Source organism: Carassius gibelio, chromosome B2 (assembly GCF_023724105.1).
Source record: "Carassius gibelio isolate Cgi1373 ecotype wild population from Czech Republic chromosome B2, carGib1.2-hapl.c, whole genome shotgun sequence".
Taxonomy (NCBI): Eukaryota; Metazoa; Chordata; class Actinopteri; order Cypriniformes; family Cyprinidae; genus Carassius; species Carassius gibelio.
In genome coordinates this window covers 5,280,821-5,302,533 of record NC_068397.1, presented here as the reverse complement: position 1 = coordinate 5,302,533, position 21,713 = coordinate 5,280,821, and the positions used below count along the sequence as shown (strand labels likewise).

The following is a 21,713-nucleotide window of genomic DNA, read 5'->3' as shown; positions in this document are numbered from 1 at the left end:
TGAACAAATATGTATTCAGTATTCAGTATGGAAACAAAAAGCAAAAATCAAAACTTCCAAAGGTTTATAATTTTATCATGTCAGCTTATTCATTTTCAATCTTATTGTATAAAAATATCCAGGATGAAACAGGGCAGAATAAGCATCGTTCATCACAGACCACCATAAAAGACCACTGAACTTCAAAAAATCCATTTTGTTTGAAAATAACTTTTAGTGACTTTTACAGTTCAACAAAACGTACAAGCAAAAAGAAAAATGCAAATATAATGTTGTAGGCCATTATATTTTTTATTGGACAGCGATATTCACTCATGCCTGAAATATATGCCTCAGCACTGATACAAATCAATGTACTTTTTAATGATGTAATCATTTAAGAAATCACAGATTTCTGTGCAATCTAATTATATAAAATTTAGAAGATAATGTACGTGTACCATAGTTTTACAAATGAATTTCAACTTGCTTTGAAATTGCATTACTTTCTATTCTTTTGATATAAATGACTTATCATTTAGAAATTGCTCATGTTCTGTGTAATTTGTCAGCACTCTGGAGGCAATATTATTTGGTATTCTGTTAACATTGATTCAAAAAGAATCTATGACTTATATTTGACACTTTATTGATGCATGAGGTGCATTCAGTTGGTGAGTGGTGGTAGTTTGGTTCTGGATGAAGGCATCTGGACATTGATCTCCTGCTTGAGCCTCTGGATCTCCAGTCGCTGAAACTGGATGATCTTCTCTGTTTCTTCTGAATTCTGCTGCGTCATCAAGCCGTTCCTCCCTGCTGAAGCTGCACCTGAAGCATGAAAGAAATGTAGCTGAGAACCTCGAACATGAACACCAATGATGTCACGGTCCATTTTTACCCAGGTTTATCCAAACACCATAGAATTGACATCGGTCACCTCTCGTGATAGCAGAGCTCTTGTTAAAGCTGCTTTGACTCTCAGAGTTGTGCAGCTGCATTCGGACAGTGCGCAGCTCCTGACGCAGATCATTGATCTCTTTCATAAGAATGACATTGTCCTGGACACAGATGACAGATGTGAGATCTTTCACACAAACACATGCAGTGATTGAAGGAACACTGAAGGTGAAACACTCATAGTATGAATAAAACAACCTTTGTATACTGATACACTGGAATCTTTATCTCCAAAGTACTACTCATTTCTTCAGGTGTTAAAAAAATCCGCAAAATCAATCCATTTAGATATTTACTGTCTAATTTACTGTAAATTATAACTACTAAACCAGAGGAAAGTGATGGGCTACAGCAGAAGTACCATTATTTCAACAGTCAGACTAAAGATCCTAATTTCCACATTAACTGCACACTGTTATTTGTTTCTCTCACCTTCATGAGCTTTGTATTGTTGGCCTGGAGGACGTTTGTGTCTCTGGTGAGCTGGTTCTTCAGCGTGGTGATAATCTTCTCATAGTGCTCCCTCTGTCTGTGGTTTTCCTTCTGGATATCTGTGTCCACCGCCACTTTCTCTACCTACAGTCACACACCAGACAAGCTCCATTCACTGGAAATCAAGACAGCACCAATGATGACCCAAATGTATTGATCTTACCACATCTGATGGCTCAACGTAGCATTTATAGAGCTCTCGGATGTGTTCCTTTAATCTTTTTGGGTCCTGAATGAATTCCACACATGTGTGAAGGTCAGCTTTAAATCTCTGTACCAGAACCCCAATGTCCTGCAACTGAAGAAGACCACAGCAGGCCAGTCATTGTCTAGGAAATATAGTGAAACTAGGGTATCGGCATTTCAATTTCAATTAAAAACTGTAAACAAAAAAGCAAAACAAATAAAACAAACAAACAAACAAATAAGTACTGTTAAATGTAACCTTTAAAGTAAATCTCAAAAATAATGCTTTTTAATAATTTCCAATTTTTCATACTGTACATTATAATGTATAATATACATAATTTGTTTCTAAATTCACTTTTATTTAACACAGCTAATGTGAGTTTTTAGGATTTTTTAAATTATTAAATTATTTAATGCAAAATGGGTTGGAGAAATGTAACATTACATAACTTGCTCACCACTGGATCCACTGCAGTAAATGGGTGCCATCAGAATGTGAGTCCAAACAGCTGATAAAAACATCACAATAATCCACACCACTCCAGTCCATCAGTTAATGTATTGTAAAGTGAAAAGCAGGGTTTATAAGAAACAAATAAGGACTTATTAACAGTCCATAATCCATAATAACACTTAAAAAATTCACCCGTTGTCCTCTCACATCGAAATCCACCAACATATTTGTTTAGAACTGTTTGAGACTGTTTTTGCTTTATCTCTGCACATTTCTCTCCTGATTCAGACGAGCTGACTTTTTCACTGAAGAAGGCAATATTATTAGAGGGCACACGTTTTAGCACATTTGAATCTTTTAGCACAGTTTGAAGTTAAAAACATGTCAATGAATTTGTTTCTTAAAAACACACAGCTTTTAACTTCACATGACATTGACTGATGGACTGGAGTGGTGTAGATTACTTGTGGATTATTGTGATGTTTTTATCAGCTGTTTGGACTCTCATTCTGGCGGCACCCATTCACTGCAGAGGATGGTGAGTAAGTGATGTAATGCCGAATTTCTCCAAATCTGTTCAGATGAAGAAACAAAGAACATCTTGGATGGCCTGAGGATGAGTAAATTTTTAGCAAATTTTCATTTTTGGGTGAACTATTCCTTTAAAGAAAATATTCTATGTTCCTGTAGCTCAACTGGAAGAGCACTGCATATCAGCGCAAGGTTGGGGGTTCGATTCCCTGGGAACACATGATAGGTAAAAACTGATAGCCTGAATGCACTGTAAGTCGCTTTGGATAAAAACGTCTGCTAAATGCATAAATTGAATTTAATTAAAATTTTAAATGTACATGGGTAGTATCTATGACTACTAAGCAATTGTGATGACAGAAGGTTCTAAATTGAATGAATGATCACTCATCTGTCGGGTAGCAAAGTCTACTTGAAACCAACAGCACTGTGACATGGAGACCTGTTGTGCCAGTGTGAACCCTGAAGATGTCCAGTGCAGTACACATACTAACCTTCCTCATTTCTTTGTGCATTTCTTTGTCTTTGGTTTTCAATTTTAAGTTCAGTTCAGCAATTTGCAGCTCCAGCTGTGTGTTGGTCTTATGGAACTCCTTCAGCTCTCCCTCCATCTGAAACACACATCTTTTATCACACTGTTTTCATAACTCTCATTTTGTAAATGTAAAGTGAATTTTATTTACATATGTGATTGTTCTGTAACACATTAATTTATAATGAATGACAATTCTACTTTTTAGCAATATAGTGCACAACATGATGTGGCTCAGGAAGAAAGGGCTGAATAAAACATGGCAGCTTGAAGGGATGACACATGGCACATATGCAGTAAAACGTGTCCCACCTCCAGCATTTGCTCCTTTAGCTCTTGGATTTCGTTCTCTTTTGGCTCAATCTGCTCTTCCATATATTCAGCCCTGAACTCCATCACTTCAATTGTTTTGTTAAGTGTGTCATTCTTCTTTTTTAGCTCATAGATGCTCTTTTCCTGTTGAGACAGAACCAATTTTACTCTCATGTTCTTTTTCCTAGTAGCTGAAACTTAAAGAGTTAGTTCACCCAAAAATCTAATTAGCCCATAAGTTACTCACCCTCAAGTCATCCTAGGTGTATATGAAGAATCCAGAAGAATACAGTCGGAGTTATCTAATTTTTTTTTGATCTTTCAAGCTGTTTCATGGCACTCAGCAGGTGTTGCAATGCATCAGTCCAAAAGAAGTTAATTAAAAAGCATCCATCTATAAAAAAGTGTCTCACACGGGGGGTGAACAAAGACCTTCTGTAGTTAACTGACGCGTTTTTGTAAGAAAAATATCCATATTCCAAATGTAGTAATGAATTAATTTAGCTTCCGCTCAGAGTTGTACACTGAAGCAGTTCTCGGCGAATGACTTACAGTTTGAGGTCAGTTTTGAGCATGCGCCGCTTAGAAGTGACGCACACGGAAACAGTGGAGAGTTTAAAACAAAACAACAGTTACTAATTCGAAGAACAAAACAAGGATTTGTAAAGAATAATATCAGAGGATATCGATATAAGCCAAGAGGAGATTTGTTTTCCTTTGCTAAAGTGAGGAAACTTTGCTATCTTTGCTCCTGTTAATAAACGTTGGTTTTCACGAGACTCAACAGCACATGAGCAACGCTGACCTCATATTTCATCAGCTTTACAACAGAGAGCATGCTAGATTATAGTGATTATTACATTTTGAATATTGATATTTTGCTTACAAAAACACATGGATTCGCTACAGGAGGACTTCACCCCCCGGAGCCATGTGAAACACTTTGTTTTTATGGAAGGGCGCTTTATATTTAACTGCTTTTGGACTAATGCATGCAACACCCGCTGAGTGCCATGTAACAGCTTGAAAGATCAAAGACCGACTGGATTCGACCAATTTTCATTTTTTAGTGAACTAACCCTTTAAATATACTGACTCTGAGTTCATGTATCAAATCTGGAGTCTTGTCAGATGGCATGGAGAGACAATACTAAATCAGTTTTTGCCCATATAAAATAAACTAATTAAGCCTCTGTGATTGATTTTCAATCCATAATCCATTCATTCATTGACCGTGTTTGCTTGCACAATTTCCCCTGAATCAGGTGCTGCTGGAATGAAACCTTGTAATGAGTTAGCATTTCTGAACTTCAATTCCATCATCCTGAAGTCAAAAGGTTTCTATGAAGGAGTGAATTTCCCATTTTAAAATCTGTCAATAATTGTTTAGACATCTATATGTTGTAAAATGAACAGGGATACAGAGGACTTACTTGACTTGGTTTTGCTCATATCGTCATGAACAGGGTTCATGTGTTCTCACCTTGTCCTGTATGATCCCATCTCTCTTCTGAATTGCAGTCTTCAGCCCAGTGATGTCGTTCTCTAATGCTTTGATCACAGACTGCAGCTTCTGCACTTCCTGCTTCAGCTTCTCGATCTCCAAGTTCCTGTTTTCAATTTCCCTCTGTAGGACATGAAACTGTACAACACAACACAAGCTACATAAGGTTCAGCTCCCTCCATTTACACACTATAGTTAGTCCAAAAAATATGATCATATCCCCCCACTGTTTTCACCTCTACACTAGCCACTGATTACATTCAGTATTGACTATAAAATACTATTCCTTTGTATTTAACAGACCTTATATCACACTACAGTCCATCATGCTCTTTAAAGAAATAGTAAAGATCTGTGTGTTTGTATTAAAACAAATCCATTCTTAAGCCCTTTTAACTTTTAACAGTCGCTTCTGGACAATATGAGTTTATAATCCATAATAACGCTTTCAACAGCAAGGAAGTCCATTCTCGGTTTTTCTCTCACATCCCCCAACATATTTGTTTAGAACTGGTTTGGACTATTTTTACTTGTTAAAAGTGCTTGATCTGTGTATATTTCTCTCGAGATGACTTTTTCACTTGATAAATTGTTAGTATTATGGATAAAGGACTCATATTTTAGCCAGAAGCAACAATTTGCAGTTGATTGATTAATTTGTTTATTACAAACATGCAGTTTTTGGCATCACAAGACGTTAATTAATGGATTGGAGTGGTGTGGTTATTTGTGGATTATTGTGATGTTTTTAGGATCAGTTTGGACTCTCATTCTGACTTGGACTCTTGGATGGCCTGAGAGTATATTTTCAGAATTTGTTCTTTTTATGGTGAATTGTTCCTTTATTATTATTATTCCTTAGGTTCTAAAATGATTGACTTTTGATAGTATCAAGGATTTCAAGTCTACTTAAGGAGGTAAAGATTTTCACGATCCTGATCATGTTTGGGGCTCAGACACACTCTCTCGGTTTAAATCTAGATTAAAGATAAATCGCTTTTGCCTTGCTTTGATCATCCTTTGCCTGCACTAATTCTTCTGCCTTTTGCTTTCCTGTTTCTATCATTAACTGCAGACTGATCCAGCTCTAGTTTGTATTCAGCCTTTGCAAAGAGTAAAGATGATGCCAACTTTAAATCGAAATAAAAAACTGTCAAACGTTATCCTTATATTGTAATAATTACAAGCATAACCTGTAATCGACTGAATACTGAATATGTTAACTAATCACAAAACACGTATTACATCTTATAGCTGTACTGTATATTACTGCCATATAGACATTGATACAATTGCAAAATACTTACTAAATATAACATTTTGAAACTTGCATTTTCTGAAACATTATGTATTATGAAAAAGCATTATACAAATAAACTTCAACTGAATTCATTTTTCATTATTTATACAAAGTATATTTGAAGTGAAGGAGTCCAAACCGACCTGCTTTGTTGTGGTATCTAGTTCTACTTTGAGCCTAGTGTTGGCCTTTTTTTCTTCTTTAAGATTTTGCTCGTATTTCAAGCGGATCTCATGGATTTCCATATCTGCGTCCTCTTCCTCCTGCTTTATGTATTCATCAAATTCCCGAACCTTCTGCTGGCATTCATCCTGATACTGCAAGTTGGAAAGAAAAGAATGAGATGTTTTGTTTGAAAATTATTATTCTTAAATTTCTTAAATTTCAAACGTTTTATTTTTTGTCATTGCTGGGGTAGATATGCAGAGACTCCAAACATTGTTGAAAAGAGTGTCCAGTAAATGATCTTCTTTTGTGTTTCACAGAAGCATTACTGGTTTGGAACATGAGATGATAACATCTCTCAGTTTTCTTTACCTGGGTGACCAGCATCATTTTCTCCTCCAGCTTGGCCTCATAAGACTGCATCATCTCCTCCAGGGCTCGGGTCTTGCTCTCCTCCACACTGTGCAGCTGCTGCTCATATTCCTGCTGAACTTTATGAAGCTTCAGTTGTAGCTCCTGGTATTTCTCATACTCCAGCATGAGCTTCTGGTTATTGCTCGACTCTGTGAAGAGCAGCTTCAGTTAGTCCAAATAGGCTAATGCTGAGAGGGGTACTGACTGGTTCTGATGATAGTAAAGGTTTACATTACTACCAAAATGACATTAACGCTTATTGAAAGAAATGTAGACACAATTTATATAAATTCTATATTAACTAATATTCAGTCAAGCGTGAAAACTAGATAACTCAGTGATTCTCAACCAAGGGCCCAGAACCACTTGGAGACACAAGCGAGCCTCAGCAAAATGTGGGTATAAAGTTAGCTTAAAATGGTTTTAAAAAACAAGCTTCAAAATAGGCTAAAACAACTAAAAAACAAGACATATTTCTTATGTTAATTTGTTCCAGTGGTCTTGGGAAATTTGGTTAATGTATACAGTATACTATATATGTGTACTGATATTGCTATATTTTAAAGGTATGATTTCCACATGGAAAAGTCATGGAAATTTCTAGAATGTATTTGACTTTTTCTAGCTTTGTAAAACAAAAACTGCTATTTGTGCATAATAATAATAATAATATATATAATATATATAAAACATTATCCTATAGCCGTGAATGACTGCAATGTGAACCCCATAATTGTGAACTTGTGGACCCCATAAAGACATTGTACATACTTGTAAATATTTCAAATGTATATTGAATTTTTATTATTTTAAATAGACTCCTAGTTTCTTTATGTTTCTAGTTTCAATGTTTGAAAACAAGAAGTTTTGTCATTACAGTAAAAATATTAGTCTACACTGGTATCCTTCTAATATTGTGTTGGACGATGGGGGCCTTGGAGTTTAAAATGTTGAGAACCACAGCTTTAACTAGTGGTGTAAAGGTTTTTCATTAAAGGTCAATTAATATCCAATGCCCGTAGCATAGTGATATACTGTATAAAGCGCAGCTGACACAGAAAACACCTTTAAACCAAGCAACTTTCCAGCAACTTAAAAAAAGAAAAACAAAATCTGTCGAAGGAGCTTTTTCGCTCTGATTGCTAGGATTCCTATTAGAACAACATAGAAAACCACAGTTTGTTCAAATGAATGAAATATGTTTTGGTTACCCATGTCCTGCTGCTCTTTATCATGTTTCTCTAAGACTTCTGAGAGAGCTTTAACATGGGCTGCTTGCTGTTTCTCCTTCTCTGCTTTCAGGACCTGGAATAAAAAATGATTAATAGGCCGTTGTGTTCCAGAATAAGAATGGTTTTCATGTTGAATCTCTCGACACTGACCTCTTTCTCAGCATTAAGCGAATTGATCTGTTGGATACATTTTTCAGTGAGTTCATTGATCTTCTCTTTGTATTCAATGTCCCTGAGGCTGAGCTGGTACTTGTTCTCCTCCTGGAGCTCTGTCACTCGTGCGTTCAGGTCCAGCATTATTTTATTCTGCAGGACGGTTCGACACAAGATGAAAAAAGGCTTGTGGTTTACAGCAGGACAGTTCTGTGTTCATTTTCCAAAATGTTTCCTACATTTTCTCTTAAACTCCATGTGTTATGCAGTGTTGAGATAGTTTAAAGCTTAACTTTAATATTGTATCAAGCTTAAAATGACCAACACAAAGGAAAAAGATTACCTTTTCCTCAAGGTCTGATTTGGTGATGAGGATCTCTTCTGCATATATTAATTCCTTCTCTCTTTTCAGCCCTTGCCCCTCTTTGTCAATGATTTTCCAGATAAAAAGACAGCTGTCTTCTGAGACAGTTATGAGGAACTGGTCATCAAAAGTGATAACCATCTACGGACACAAGACATAAAAATATGAATGAAAAACATGCTTGACTTCTGATTAAGAGCTAACATTCCAGTGAATTTTAGCAGTACAAACCTTAGTGACAGGGCCAGCATGGGCTTGGTACTCTATCCAGTCATTCTGGATGGGTAGAGGGTATCTGATGGCTCTCACAGTCCCAGTGGAAGTTCCAATGAAGAGCACTCGTCCTGAACGAGACATGGCAACAGTGGTGCAAACCACATCACCAGTACGCACTTCCTTAAGGATCTGCAGCAAGAGTATTAACCCACATTTTTATCTTGAGGAATGCCAACTCAGTTAACTACCTTATATCCTCTGTCATGTCCTGGATTCATAGTACTAGCTAATTGAGAATGTAAAACATTTTAATGATAATTTTATGCTCTGTACAGGATGGTGACACAGTGGTGTGAGCATATCAATAAGAAAACTATACGTTAAAAAAGGCTGTTTATTGAACTATCTATTCTACTAACCACATCTATAAATTCTGAAATACACAGAATACTGAAAACCGGTTAAAACACCTGTTTAAATGACTGCATTAAAGTACCAATCAGAATCCAGGGGCTTTGGTTTTGAGATGTCAAATGCCCACCTGACAATCCTGGATTTCTTTCAGAGAGCAGTCTGTCCCGACAGCGAAGAATGTCTTTGCGTCAGAGGAGATGGTCACTCCTGTGTAGCTGCATGTCTTGAGGACGCTCTCAGACTCTCGCGCACCGGTGAGAGTATTCCACTCATACACGGCGCCGTCCATGCCACATGACACAAGACGACTGTCGTCTGCACTGAACGCTATGGCCCGCACCTGAAGCACAATAACATAGACACTGTTTAAACACTATTCAGAGAGGCAAAATTTGAACAGTGGATTTCCACATTAAAGATATCTTATTCCACAAAACACACACACACACACACAGCATTGGAACAGAGATGACAGAGTTTTCAATTCTGGATGAACCTTTCCTTTCAATTTCAGAACACATACTTTTTCATTGTGTCCCTTCATATTCAGGACGTCTTCAAATGTGGTAGTTGAGTAGATGTTGATCACGTTTCCATTGACAGCAGCAAACAAGTGGCCTCCGTGGCTGAACGCACACTGGGGACAAATGCATGGAAAAGTAGCCACCACAGTCAATCCACAACATGCACAGGAATGTAAAACATGAAACTTTGTTATAGCAATGCTTATACAAGAACAATGTTGTATACATAAATAAAAAGATAATAGTAAACTTGAGCAATGTGGAGACACACCTCACGGCAACTGCGTACAGTGAACTCCTTGAAAGTCCTGATGTCATCAATGAGCAGAGTCATGAGACGGAGTTTGTCTGAGAATCCCACCAGGATGTAGAGTCCAGTGGGGTGAAGAGCTATGCTGTAGGCTTCCTCCTGGAACTCCTTATACATCTCTAATACACTGGACAACACACACACTCACTGATACAAAAGCCCTGACAGCTCAGAACTGATGGAATTTTAATAGGTTTAGGGCTGTCAAAGTCCATTTAAAATATAAATTAAATGTGTTTAATAAAAATTATACGTTTTTACATGAGGAGTAAGTAAAAATGTTTTATGTTTTACAAAGAGGTTTATTATGCAAGTAATTAACAAGTCTCTATTTGTTTGATCAAAAATACAGTAAGGGACCATTCACAAAGAAAACGTTTTTCCATTCCAATGCAGTACTTTTCCATTGTTTTTCTATGTAAACTTGTGCTTGACAGACGCGTGCTCCTGTCAAGTTAAAATAATTACATGAAACGCCACTCATCAATGTCAGTCAAAGTCTCTTTAAGACAAGTCATGTCACTCGGCGGCTATCTTTGAAATGCCTCTCGATCATCCAAATATAAGTCCTATCACTTTGAATGGGGAAACATCAAATTCTCAAAACTAAAACTCTAAATTTCATATTTGAAATCACCATAGAAATCAATGAAATAAATGTTGTTACTTTCCTCAAAAAGGTTATTTCTCAGGCTAGATCAGTAAGAACCTGTCTCAGAGAACTCACTGTTTCTATAGAAACTGGGATGCTTCTGTGAGGATTTCAAGTCAGGATTTAGACCATATCATAGTACTGATACTGCTCTCCTTAGAGTTACACATGACCTGCTCTTATCATCTGATCGTGTTTGTATCTCTCTATTAGTTTTATTGGATCTTAGTGCTGCGTTTGACACAACTGACCACAACATTCTTTTGCATAGACTAGAACACTTTGTTGGCATTAATGGAAGAGCATTAGCATGGTTTAAATCGTACTTATATGACTGCCATCCATTTGTAGCATGAAGAGGTATCATATCGATCATAAGTGCAATATGGAGTACCTCAAGACTCAGTACTAGGGCCGTTACTCTTCACGCTTTACATGTTACCCTTGGGAGATATCAGGAAACACGGTGTTGGCTTTGAATGTTATGCTGATGATACTCAGCTCTATATTTCTTTGCGGCCCGGCAAAACATACCAATTTGAAAAATGAACGGAATGCATAGTCAATATAAAAAACTGGATGACGAGTAATTTCTTATTGCTAAAAAAACATACGTGCTATTATATTATAGGATCTAAAAACTCATTTTCACTGCATGTAATAACCTAGAACACTGCCCTTGTGGTGCGGTCTGCCCTTGGTCTGTATATTAGATGCGTGCAGGTTTTAAAAGGACACTAGGCTACATGCTGTTGACTGTAATTAAAGGGATAGTTCATCCTAAAATTTTATTTCTGTCATTGTTTAATCACTAAAATGTTTTCCCAAACCTACAGTATATTAATTTCTTTCTTGTGCTGCACACAAAAGAAGATATTTTGAAGAAGCTAATAACCAAACATTTGCTGGTCCACATTAAATTTGATAGTAGGGGGAAAAATACTCTGGAAGTCACTGTGAACTGGCAACTGTTTGGTTTTCCACCTTCTTCAAAATAGTGTTTATGTTTAGCAGAAGAAGAAAACTTATTCAGGTTTAAAACTATTTTTGTGTGGGTACATGAAGGTATAAAAAACAAAACACTAACCTACTTTAATTTTTGGGTGAATTATTCCTTTAATGTTAATAAAACACCAAACACAAAGAGAAAAATCACTCAATACTCTTGAATGAAAAACTAAAACAGTTGCTTTAATAGGAGTAGTGTATATTGTGTTTTATTTTTACTTGTTCATTCAATTTTTTGAATGCTCCTGCTAAATATTGTTGTACCTGAAAAACACTGTTTATTTTTATTTGTGTATTGTGTGTATTTGTAATGTGTATCTTTGTTTTTTTTTAATAACAAAGATAAAATAATGATAAAGATTTGTATCTTCTCCCAGTTAGGCCTAAATATCCACCATACTTTTTCAGATTTTGTTACCTTAATGTAACAAGCTTTGTCTTTTTTATAGGAATATTAGTTTGGATATAATGCTCAAACAGCTTGCAAAATAGAAAAACCAACATCAAACAATAATGATATTTCTAAAAGAATTTTTTGTTGTTGTAATTTTATCATTTTTGCCATATTGCCCACCCGAACATACAAATACACCCTACCCATGCCACCAACCATCACCCAGCCATGCTGCTGTTTAAATTGTTTTAACTTTAAACCTGTTGGTAGCTTTAAGTACTGAAGTACCTGTATTTTTATGTATTTACTGTATTTTTCGGACTATAAGTCACACCTAAGTATAAGTCGCATCAGTCCAAAAATATGTCATGACGAAGGAAAAAACTATATATAAGTCGCACTGGACTATAAGTCGCATTTATTAAGAACCAAGCACCAAAAGAAAACATTACCATCTACAGCTGTGAGAGGGCGCTCTTTGTTTTCAGTGTAGACTACAGGAGCACTGAGCAGCATAGGGCGCCCTCTCGCGGCTGGAGACGATAATGTTTTATCTTGGTTCATGTCAAATTAATTTTGATAAGTTAGTCGCACCTGACTATAAGTCGCAGGACCAGCCAAACTATGAAAAAAAGTGTGACTTATAGTCCGGAAAATACGGTAATTATTTTTAGTTATTTTTGTAGTGTTTGAATAAAGGGTGGCAGTCTTTCTTAATCAACAGATGTTTTTAGGTGGCTAATTGAGCAAAGTGCTTCCATTTATTTTATTATTATTATTATTAGTAGTATTAGTTCAAGAATAAAATAAAAATATCGGATTGATATCGGAATCGGCAAATAGCCAAAGCTGCGGCATCGGTATCGGAAGTGAAAAAGTGGTATCAGGACATCCCTAGTGAAAACCCATAATAAATGTAGGATTAAAAGATTTAGGCACTTGAGGGAATTTGTCGTAAAATCTACCAAGACACAATTGATACATTTCTAGATCTGGATATTTCTTAAACAACAATAATCTCGAAACATACTTTTCTCAGAGAGTATTAAATACTGGTTTAACAGACATTTACAAGAGCATAAAGACCCAAAACAAAAGGCTCACAGTCTTAAGCTCACTAGATACATTAAAGCACATTGTCTCTTCAACAGAGCTGAACTTACTTGGTCTCAAAGTTCCAGATGCGCACTGAGCGGTCCAGGGAACAGGTGGCGATGAGCGGTTTGCGGATGCAGGTGGATAATCCTGTGATAACGCTGGAGTGGGAGGAGTGGGACAGGTGCTCAAACTGAGCAAACACACCCTGATAACACAACAGGAGAAAGAGCTGAATTAGTCACAACTGGTATTATGAGTAAAAACAGATCTATGAGTAAAACACCTATTTTATCACATTAGACATACTGCTATTACAGGACACTGTGAAGTTGTCATCTTGTTTCTCACAATAGCTCTCTCAGTTTAAAAAAAGACAGACAATAAACTAATAAATAAATAAAATAAAAAAGAGATTTATCTGAGATGAGCTCAGGATGAGTCTCAACAGCACAGGATTGAGGACTGAGGATTGTAAAGCTTTCTCCGTGTGTACAGGTTGCATTTCTTGATGCAGCAACGAACTCAAACAATGAATTTTGGAGTTACTCCTGAGCTCACTTGGCTATATTTAACACAGCAGTATGATAATTTTTGAATGGTCTGATAATTCTCTCATTAAGTTTAGACAGAGCTGGGTAGATTACTTATGAATTGTAATCAGTTACTGTTTTACTAAAGTCAGTAATATAATCTATTATATTACACATTTTTGGTAAAGTAATCTGATTACTTTTGGATTACATTTAGATTACATTTTTGCTAACCCTTATTTGATATTAAATATATATTTAATTTGCCTAACCTTTTACTATTTTGACAGATACAAAGAAAAATTAAATATTCCAAAAACTATATTTAATTCACCAACAAGAGCCACAATAGCTTATTTTTGAAGTGCAATGAATAGAAAGTTAATATTTAAAAAATACTAACACTAATGTACCCTGCTGTTAGTGTTTGCTAGTAACACTGAATAAAACAAAATCACATCTTATGATTGTAAATTTAGAAAACAGCTACATTACAAAAAACAATAAATGAAAAACATTAAATTAACAGCAAAATCACTGCTAGGTCAAATATTAAATCTAAAAAAATACTAGAAGTGTATATTACTGTATCAATGAAAACATCAAACAATAGCAACATTGCAAACATTAATTTTGGAAAAGACTAAATTCACACAGAAATGACATTTCTATCCATTTCAAAACATAGTAACAATGAGGAAAAGACAAACAATATTACAAAAATTAATATTAAAGAACATGAAACTCACAACAATAACATTGCTAATATACACATTAAAGACCACAGCTTTCCCTATCAGATCCTTTTTTCCCCTCGTATCCCAAAAAATCTGCGTCCACACGAAACCACAAAATGATGTAGTATACATGCCAGACCAGCATGTGGCGCTGTAATTCTGCCACAGAATCAAAACAGAGAAGAAGACATGGACTATGCCAAAGTCCTTTTAGGCAAGTCGTGCCACTCGGCCGACATCTTGGCAATGCCTCCGGGCAGCTATTTCAGACTAACAAGACCTGCTCCTATCTAAATGAATGGGCAGAGAGTCAGAACTGCACTTTCACTGGTCACAGCTACAGGAAACCAACAATAAATATTATTTTCTACCAATTAGATTGCGTTTTTATTAAAGTCTACACCTACCCCAATATATATATATATAATTAAAAGGGTAGTAACCTACCCTTACAGTAATGCAGATACATTAAATATTGTTGTTTAGCATGAGAAAAAGGACGCGACATTGATGTGCGCATGCGCAGTAAACCCGGGTAGGAAAATCTAACAGGTAGGATAAAATGTCAGGACACCTGATCCGTGTGGATGAAACAATAAACGATAAAAAATTTATGCATATACAGCAAAATGCATCTCTGTGTGGACGGGTCCTTAAAGTGCATAAGGTAGTAAAAATGAAAAAAAATCAACATTACATTCCCAGCAATAATTTTGCTAGGTCAAAGATTTCTGTGGACAGCAAATTAATCTGTGGTAGGCAGAATGTACACTGAACAGTTACTTTTTTCTCGTGTCTTTTAAAAAAAAATGAAATGATGTCTGTACATCCAGTGATTAAAGGCTGTGTTCCCCTCCATTATCTTGTTGCTGATTTCTTCTGAGTGTGATTCTGACACCCCTCCCCGTATCTGCCGGAAAAACTTGAAGAATCACGAACGTATATAAATGGCAGGTTTATTAGGAAAAAACATAAACGTTAAAAAAGGAAGTTTAGGAGAATCAATAAATGTGAACAACTTTATACTGTTGTGTAAATAATATGTAATCCATAAAAAAGTAACTGTAGTCTGATTATGAGTAATTTAAAAAGTAGTATACTCTAATTACAAAATCCAGATTGCGTAATCCAGATTACATGTAATCTGTTACTACCCAGGTCTGAGTTTAGATTATAGACTGGTATTTTGGCCAGAAGTGACGGTTTAATCGTCTCAATGATGGATTTGTTTCTAACAAACATGCAGCTTTTTGCTTCACGATACATTAATTGATGGACTGAAGTGGTGTGGATTACTTTGTGGATTATTGTGATGTTTTTATCAGCTCTCATTCTGACGGCACCCATGCACTGCAGAGGATCAATTGCTGAGCAAGTTAAATTTCTTCAACTCTGTACTGATGAAGAAACAAACTCATCTACATTTTAGTTGGCCTGAGTAAATTTTTAGTAAATTTTCATTTTTGATTGAAACATTCTTTTAAAGTGCTAAAATTACTAACTGGATATGAATGAAAACTAAAATTGAACTAGGGCTGTGCAAAAAATGTAATGTAATTTTCATGCGCATCTCATCAGTAAAGGTGCTCCTATGATTAGTTTTATATCTCCAGCACGTGCGTTCAGTTCAGGGTTGCTAGGTTTTCACAACAATGTCTGTCCAGTTGCTTCTCCAAAGTAGTCCAAAACAAGCACCCCAATAAAAATTGCATTCCTGGGGGTAAAATACATGCTTGTTTGGCAGGGTTGCCTTGGTGAAATTCACATTTTAGCCTAGGCTAATTATCACGCTATTGGGATTGGGGTCACTTCACCCCCACGGACATGAAAAACAACTGCAGACTTGGCAAAACTCGTTCAGGCAGAGCGGCATTTACTACACAGAGGCATGGTTTACTAGCTACACAAAATCGCTTTCAAAATCGGCTATTAAACGCCTGTGATTTTGAAAGTGATTTTATGTAGATTGTCAAAAATAAAAAAAATAACAAAACAAAATTAATTGTCTAAAATGAAAATGAAAAAATAGAAATAAAAGCTAATTCAATATATATATATATATATATGTATATATATATATATATATATATATATATATATATATATATATATATATATATATATATATATATATATATATATATATATATATATATATAGTTAATAAAAATAAAGAAACTAAATAAAATTTTTAAAAGAGGTAAAAAATGAACCCAATTTCTAACAATAAAAAAATAACTAGAATGACAGTGAGGCAGGCGGCACCTTGTTGAGCTCGGCTAGGGAGAGGCTGATGCTGTAGAGCTGCGCGCGGTCTGTGCTGGCGGCCAGGGTCTCTTCAGACGGACTGATGCACAGAGTGCTGATTTCCTGCTGCTCTGCAGAACTGGGATCATTGCTGAACAGTTCTGGAGGAATCTTAAGATGACAAGACAAAAAAAGCCTTTCAGGATCAACCTGACATGTTCCTGTTAACATTTTTAGAATGAGAAAATGTCACGGCACCTTTATTTCTCTGGTCTTCTTATACTGCTCTTCCTCCTCTCTTTTCTCAAACAAGCACACAGTGCCAGGACCAGCGGAGCAAGCGAAGCCGTTAGAATAACCTACAATGGCTGTCACCCGCGGCAGTGTGGTGAAGGTCTCGTTACAGTCCGGCTTTTCTGACTGACTGCACAAATGAAAGGAATACACATTCATGACAGTTTATGTGTTAGGCTTTAAAATGTTGCAGATTTAATAGCTATTGTTTTGCCAAGTTAATACATAAATACATCATAATGAGATATATATTACATGTACCAGAAAGCTGAATAATTAAAACCCTAATAATAAATTTGTTCAGGGTTATGTGCATATAAACTGGAATAAGACACATTACATATTGGTCCTCAATAACTCATGTACATGCTGTATCTATTATTGTCATATATTACTATTATCACCCTCAATGCATTATAAGGTTTAAGAAAACATTAGATACATGACAGATTTCTCCTGTATTGTATGTACACTGCATGTATGAACTGAAATGAGCAGAAGCACTTGATGTCACAGTTGATTCACTCACCTGTAAAGCTTCTGCACGGGCGTCACATTCATCTCCCAGCGCTGCCGGCCTGACTCAAACATCATCAGCTGACCTGCGTCTGTTCCAGCTACCACCTGCTCCGTGGACACCCAGGTGTGGCACAGGAAGTGATGGGTGTCAGTTTTAAATGTGCTGGACTGTTTCAGGGTTTCTCCAGCATAGCGAAAGATCTTGAACACCCCGTTGCCACTCACACAGATCTGTGTGTTGTCCTCAGGGTTGAAGCTGATCTGAGAACGGGAATGGATACATTGTATTGGGACAGCTTGATCACTGCAGTAATTCTGACCTGTGATCACGATGACTTTTAACAGTCGGATTAAAATTGAATTAATTAATATGGTTGATCTGCATTATGGTAATGAGAATATGTAAAATATGATTTTTTTTCTTATAGCAAAGGTGTGTTTAATTGAAAATAATGTTACAATAATTTGTTATATTTTGATGAGAAAACCATTGTATTTCATGTGGAAATGCCAGAAGTTTCTTCCATGTACTACTTATAGTTTTATAATTATAGATATTAACAGTAAATGATCTTTGTACAATTTATACATATATATTTCAATATGCATTCATTTGATCAAAATCCTGATTTCCTATCAGTATTATTGATGTAATATTATTGTTTTACTAATATTTTGAATAAGCTTTTATTTTATATTTTTATATTTAACATTTTAATTTTAAATTTAGTTCAAGTTTTAGTTTAGCACTTTTTTATTTTATAGTTTTTAATCATCTTTTATGTGATTGTATCATTTTTATATTTTATTACTATTTAGTTTTGTATATTTCAGTTTAATTTTAGTTCAGTTGAATTAAATACTTAAAATAATGTAATTTAAGTGCTTCACCGTTTTAATATTTTTGAAAAATTAACTCTAAATTTGATTTATATAAGAAATATTAGAAATTATATTTATAAGAAATTATATTTATGTTTGAAGAACTTAAAAAATATTTTTTAGGACCATCTAATCTTTTTTTGACATAATTACCCAGATCTTCCCACACATTTTCATTACTCTTTTGCAAAAAATGTATTTAATCCTTTAAACAGTAACAGTAACTAATTGTAACTTTCATTTCTGGTAGGGAGGGGGACGTTTAATTGTCATGAAAATAATGGCACAGTGCCAAACTTCTCCATGGTCCTAAAAACAGACTTTATCTTCTGTTTTTGTCTTTAGATTTTGAAGTGAAATTTTACCATTTTAAGTCCCCTTCTTGCTAAACGTGTTTACCTGGTTTATGGGGCCATCGGTGCTTGTCTTCACAGTGGCCATCACCTTCTTCTTTTCCCACATCCAGAGGAAGAGAGTCCAGTCTGGCCCGCCTGCCTGACCGATCAGATACTTGGAGTCAGGGGAAAAGGCCATGCAGACAAACTTGTCTACCGCAGTCTCTCCTCCAGTCAGCACTTTCCTCTTCCTGCTCTGCTCGTGCTGGAGATCAAACACAGTGATGGTGGCTTTCTCTACACATTCAGACACAGCCAGATAACGCCTGTTTGTGCTGATGGCCAAGGCCTGCATGCCCTGACTTCTCTCTGTACCTGTGCAAACACAGGAAACAGATGTTGGTCTCCAAACATGGGTTCTTCTCACAGAACATGTCCAAGCCACATTTAAACCCAAAATCAGGAAAAACACTTCACATAAAAATACAACAGGGACATTCCTGTATTAGTGGAGAAAAAATACTATAACACTATTATATATATTTATTAGAATAATTTTAGAAACTTTTTAAAACATTTATTTAAATCTCGGGAGAACATTAAAACATTTACTGGACTAAAGAAACTTAGGCTTACTTGATCATACAAAAAAAAAAAAAGAAAAGAAAGAAAATTCCAAAATATTTTTTTAAATATAACGTTAAGTACCAAATATATAACTTAGAAACAGAGATATGATCATAAAAATGAAATACACGAAGTTTAGGATCAGTAAGAATTTTAATGTTGAATATTGTGAAATATTATTGCAATTTAAGAAAACAGTATTCTTTTTTAAAATAAGTTGAATTGATGTTTTAATATTAAGCTGTGTCTTCAGCATTGTTACTCCAGTCTTCAGTGTAATATAATCATTCAGAAATCATTGAATTATCTGCTGATTTATTATCAATGTGGTAAACAGTTATTGTGCTGCTCATTATTATTATTATTATAAGTTTTATTTTTTTGGAACATGTAACGTTAATTGTTTTAAAAAAAGAACAGTAAGTTATATATATTTTTTAAATGAAATATTTTTAAAAATATAATTTTTATAACAATGTCTTCACTATCGTTTTTTTAAAATCTATTTAAAGACATCAATAAAAGTATTAATTTATCCAAAAAAACAAACAAACAAAAAAAGTTTTACCGACCCCAAACATTTGACAGATATCTTGTTAGATATATAGACATAGCCTGTTGTCTCACATCTGAAGTGAATAAAGATTATGATCAAGTTTTGTTTTAAGTTACCTGGAATGAACTTCTGGCATTTCTGATTGATGTTATAGCGCACACAGTTGTTTCCACACGGAAAAATTACGGTTTGCTCATCAAAATACAATAAATTATTCTTCACGCCTGTCCGCAATCCGAATATATAATGAGACTGTGCCACTACCGTAGCCATCTGACAAAATTGTTAGCCAACACTTGGAAAAGAAAGATTTAAGAAGCTTGTTTTGTTTGCTGTGCATATATCTGACACTGCAGTGTTGATTAGTTCGTAACTATGGTAACAACAAGCGTCCGCGTCAGCTTCCTGCAAGAATACAAGCCACGCCCATTTCCACACCCACCTATCACCTGACAGAAAAAAGTCCCCCAAAACCAAAACCCGGCTTGTCTGTAAACTTCGACGAAAATTTTCCCTTATGTACGATTATTTACGAAATACGAATGATTATTGTAGCCGTAAAAATGAAGTGTTTAAATAAACATGTTTAACCATCCAATTTTAACATCAACAAACATCTCCAAGTATGACTTCACACTAATAATAAATTAAAACAGGTGATAAATAATGATATTCAAGCTTTTATGTATTTAATAAACCCAAGCACAATCAGAATTACTTAATATAAATACTATACAAATAATATAAAACATAGAAAGAGAAAATAAAACAGAGAATTTGGATATAGTATAGGGTATAGTTAATGAATGAATGAATAAAAACAGCGCCCATACAAAGTAGGACACAAGAAACTTGACAGACATCATCCTAAATTCTATTTTTATTTTAATCTTGAATAATAACAGTTCAGTATGAGACTGAAAGTAAGTGATGCTGCTGCCCTCTTGTGCTCGGATCCTAAAAATCTGGATATATTTTATGAAATGTTCTCGGAAAGTAATAAACTGCTGTGATTTCCAGTGGTGTGGTGCAAATAAAAAAGAAAACCCTTTTAATTTTTCGCTTTTTCTCTGTTTAACTAAAGTTAAAGTGATCAGATAGCATGCTTTTATAAACACTCTAATAGAAATGAGAAATGTTTACATTTGGATACAAGATTCTATATTCAGCTGCTTTTAAACTCCAGCTATAAACATTTATATAAACGCCTTAAATACCGCACAAGTCTTCATATATAGGTATTTTATTCTTTGTGTTGTGAATATGCACTGTTCGAGCCTCCACTCTTCTATTATTAGCTTACCTATTTGCCACTTTACCTTAATTTTCCCCCTCTCTTTTGTTCCATAATTACATGCACGTCCCGTGGCATGTAAGCGTCACATCTGCCACAACATCTTTCAATGTTTAGTGTTTACACTCCGACTGATGCATGTAATCAAAGTATCTTTTAAGATATATATATAAGGGTATTCTATTGTCTTTGAAGCAAACAGAAGTGCATTTTTTGATCGCTAAATATGCCACTACGATTTTTTTTTGTACATGCTTATACATTCTACCTGTGAAACACATGCTCATTAATGTTATTAAGAGTGTGTCATTATTAAAGTACCTTTCAGTATTTTTTTCTCATCTACAGTCAGTGAAGGAGTGCCTTGTGGTTTTATCACAAGAACAAAGTCATCTTTCACAATTCCTACAATGAACCACCCTTAAGAAACTGCTGAAGACACATCTACAAACACTTCATGCAAAACACAACTACAATTAAAAGCTCTTTGTACAAATA

The 21,713-nt window shown here is 35.2% G+C and overlaps 1 protein-coding gene across 1 annotated transcript; it reads right to left on the bottom strand.

The window, feature by feature from the left end:
- Positions 1-241: 241 nt before the first annotated feature.
- On the bottom strand, positions 242-20,284 carry cfap57 (cilia and flagella associated protein 57). Its single transcript, XM_052547751.1, has 22 exons — positions 20,038-20,284; positions 18,803-19,113; positions 17,532-17,782; positions 16,967-17,132; positions 16,727-16,879; positions 13,260-13,399; positions 10,004-10,169; positions 9,732-9,845; positions 9,336-9,548; positions 8,810-8,983; positions 8,558-8,719; positions 8,212-8,367; positions 8,041-8,134; positions 6,788-6,978; positions 6,394-6,567; positions 4,930-5,088; positions 3,447-3,590; positions 3,097-3,213; positions 1,592-1,726; positions 1,369-1,512; positions 917-1,037; positions 242-807 (listed from the first exon to the last, which is right to left on the bottom strand). The coding sequence occupies exons 1-22, from the start codon at positions 20,192-20,194 to the stop codon at positions 647-649; spliced, it is 3,603 nt and encodes a 1,200-aa protein (XP_052403711.1). The 5' UTR covers positions 20,195-20,284; the 3' UTR covers positions 242-646.
- Between the last annotated feature and the right edge of the window lie 1,429 nt (positions 20,285-21,713).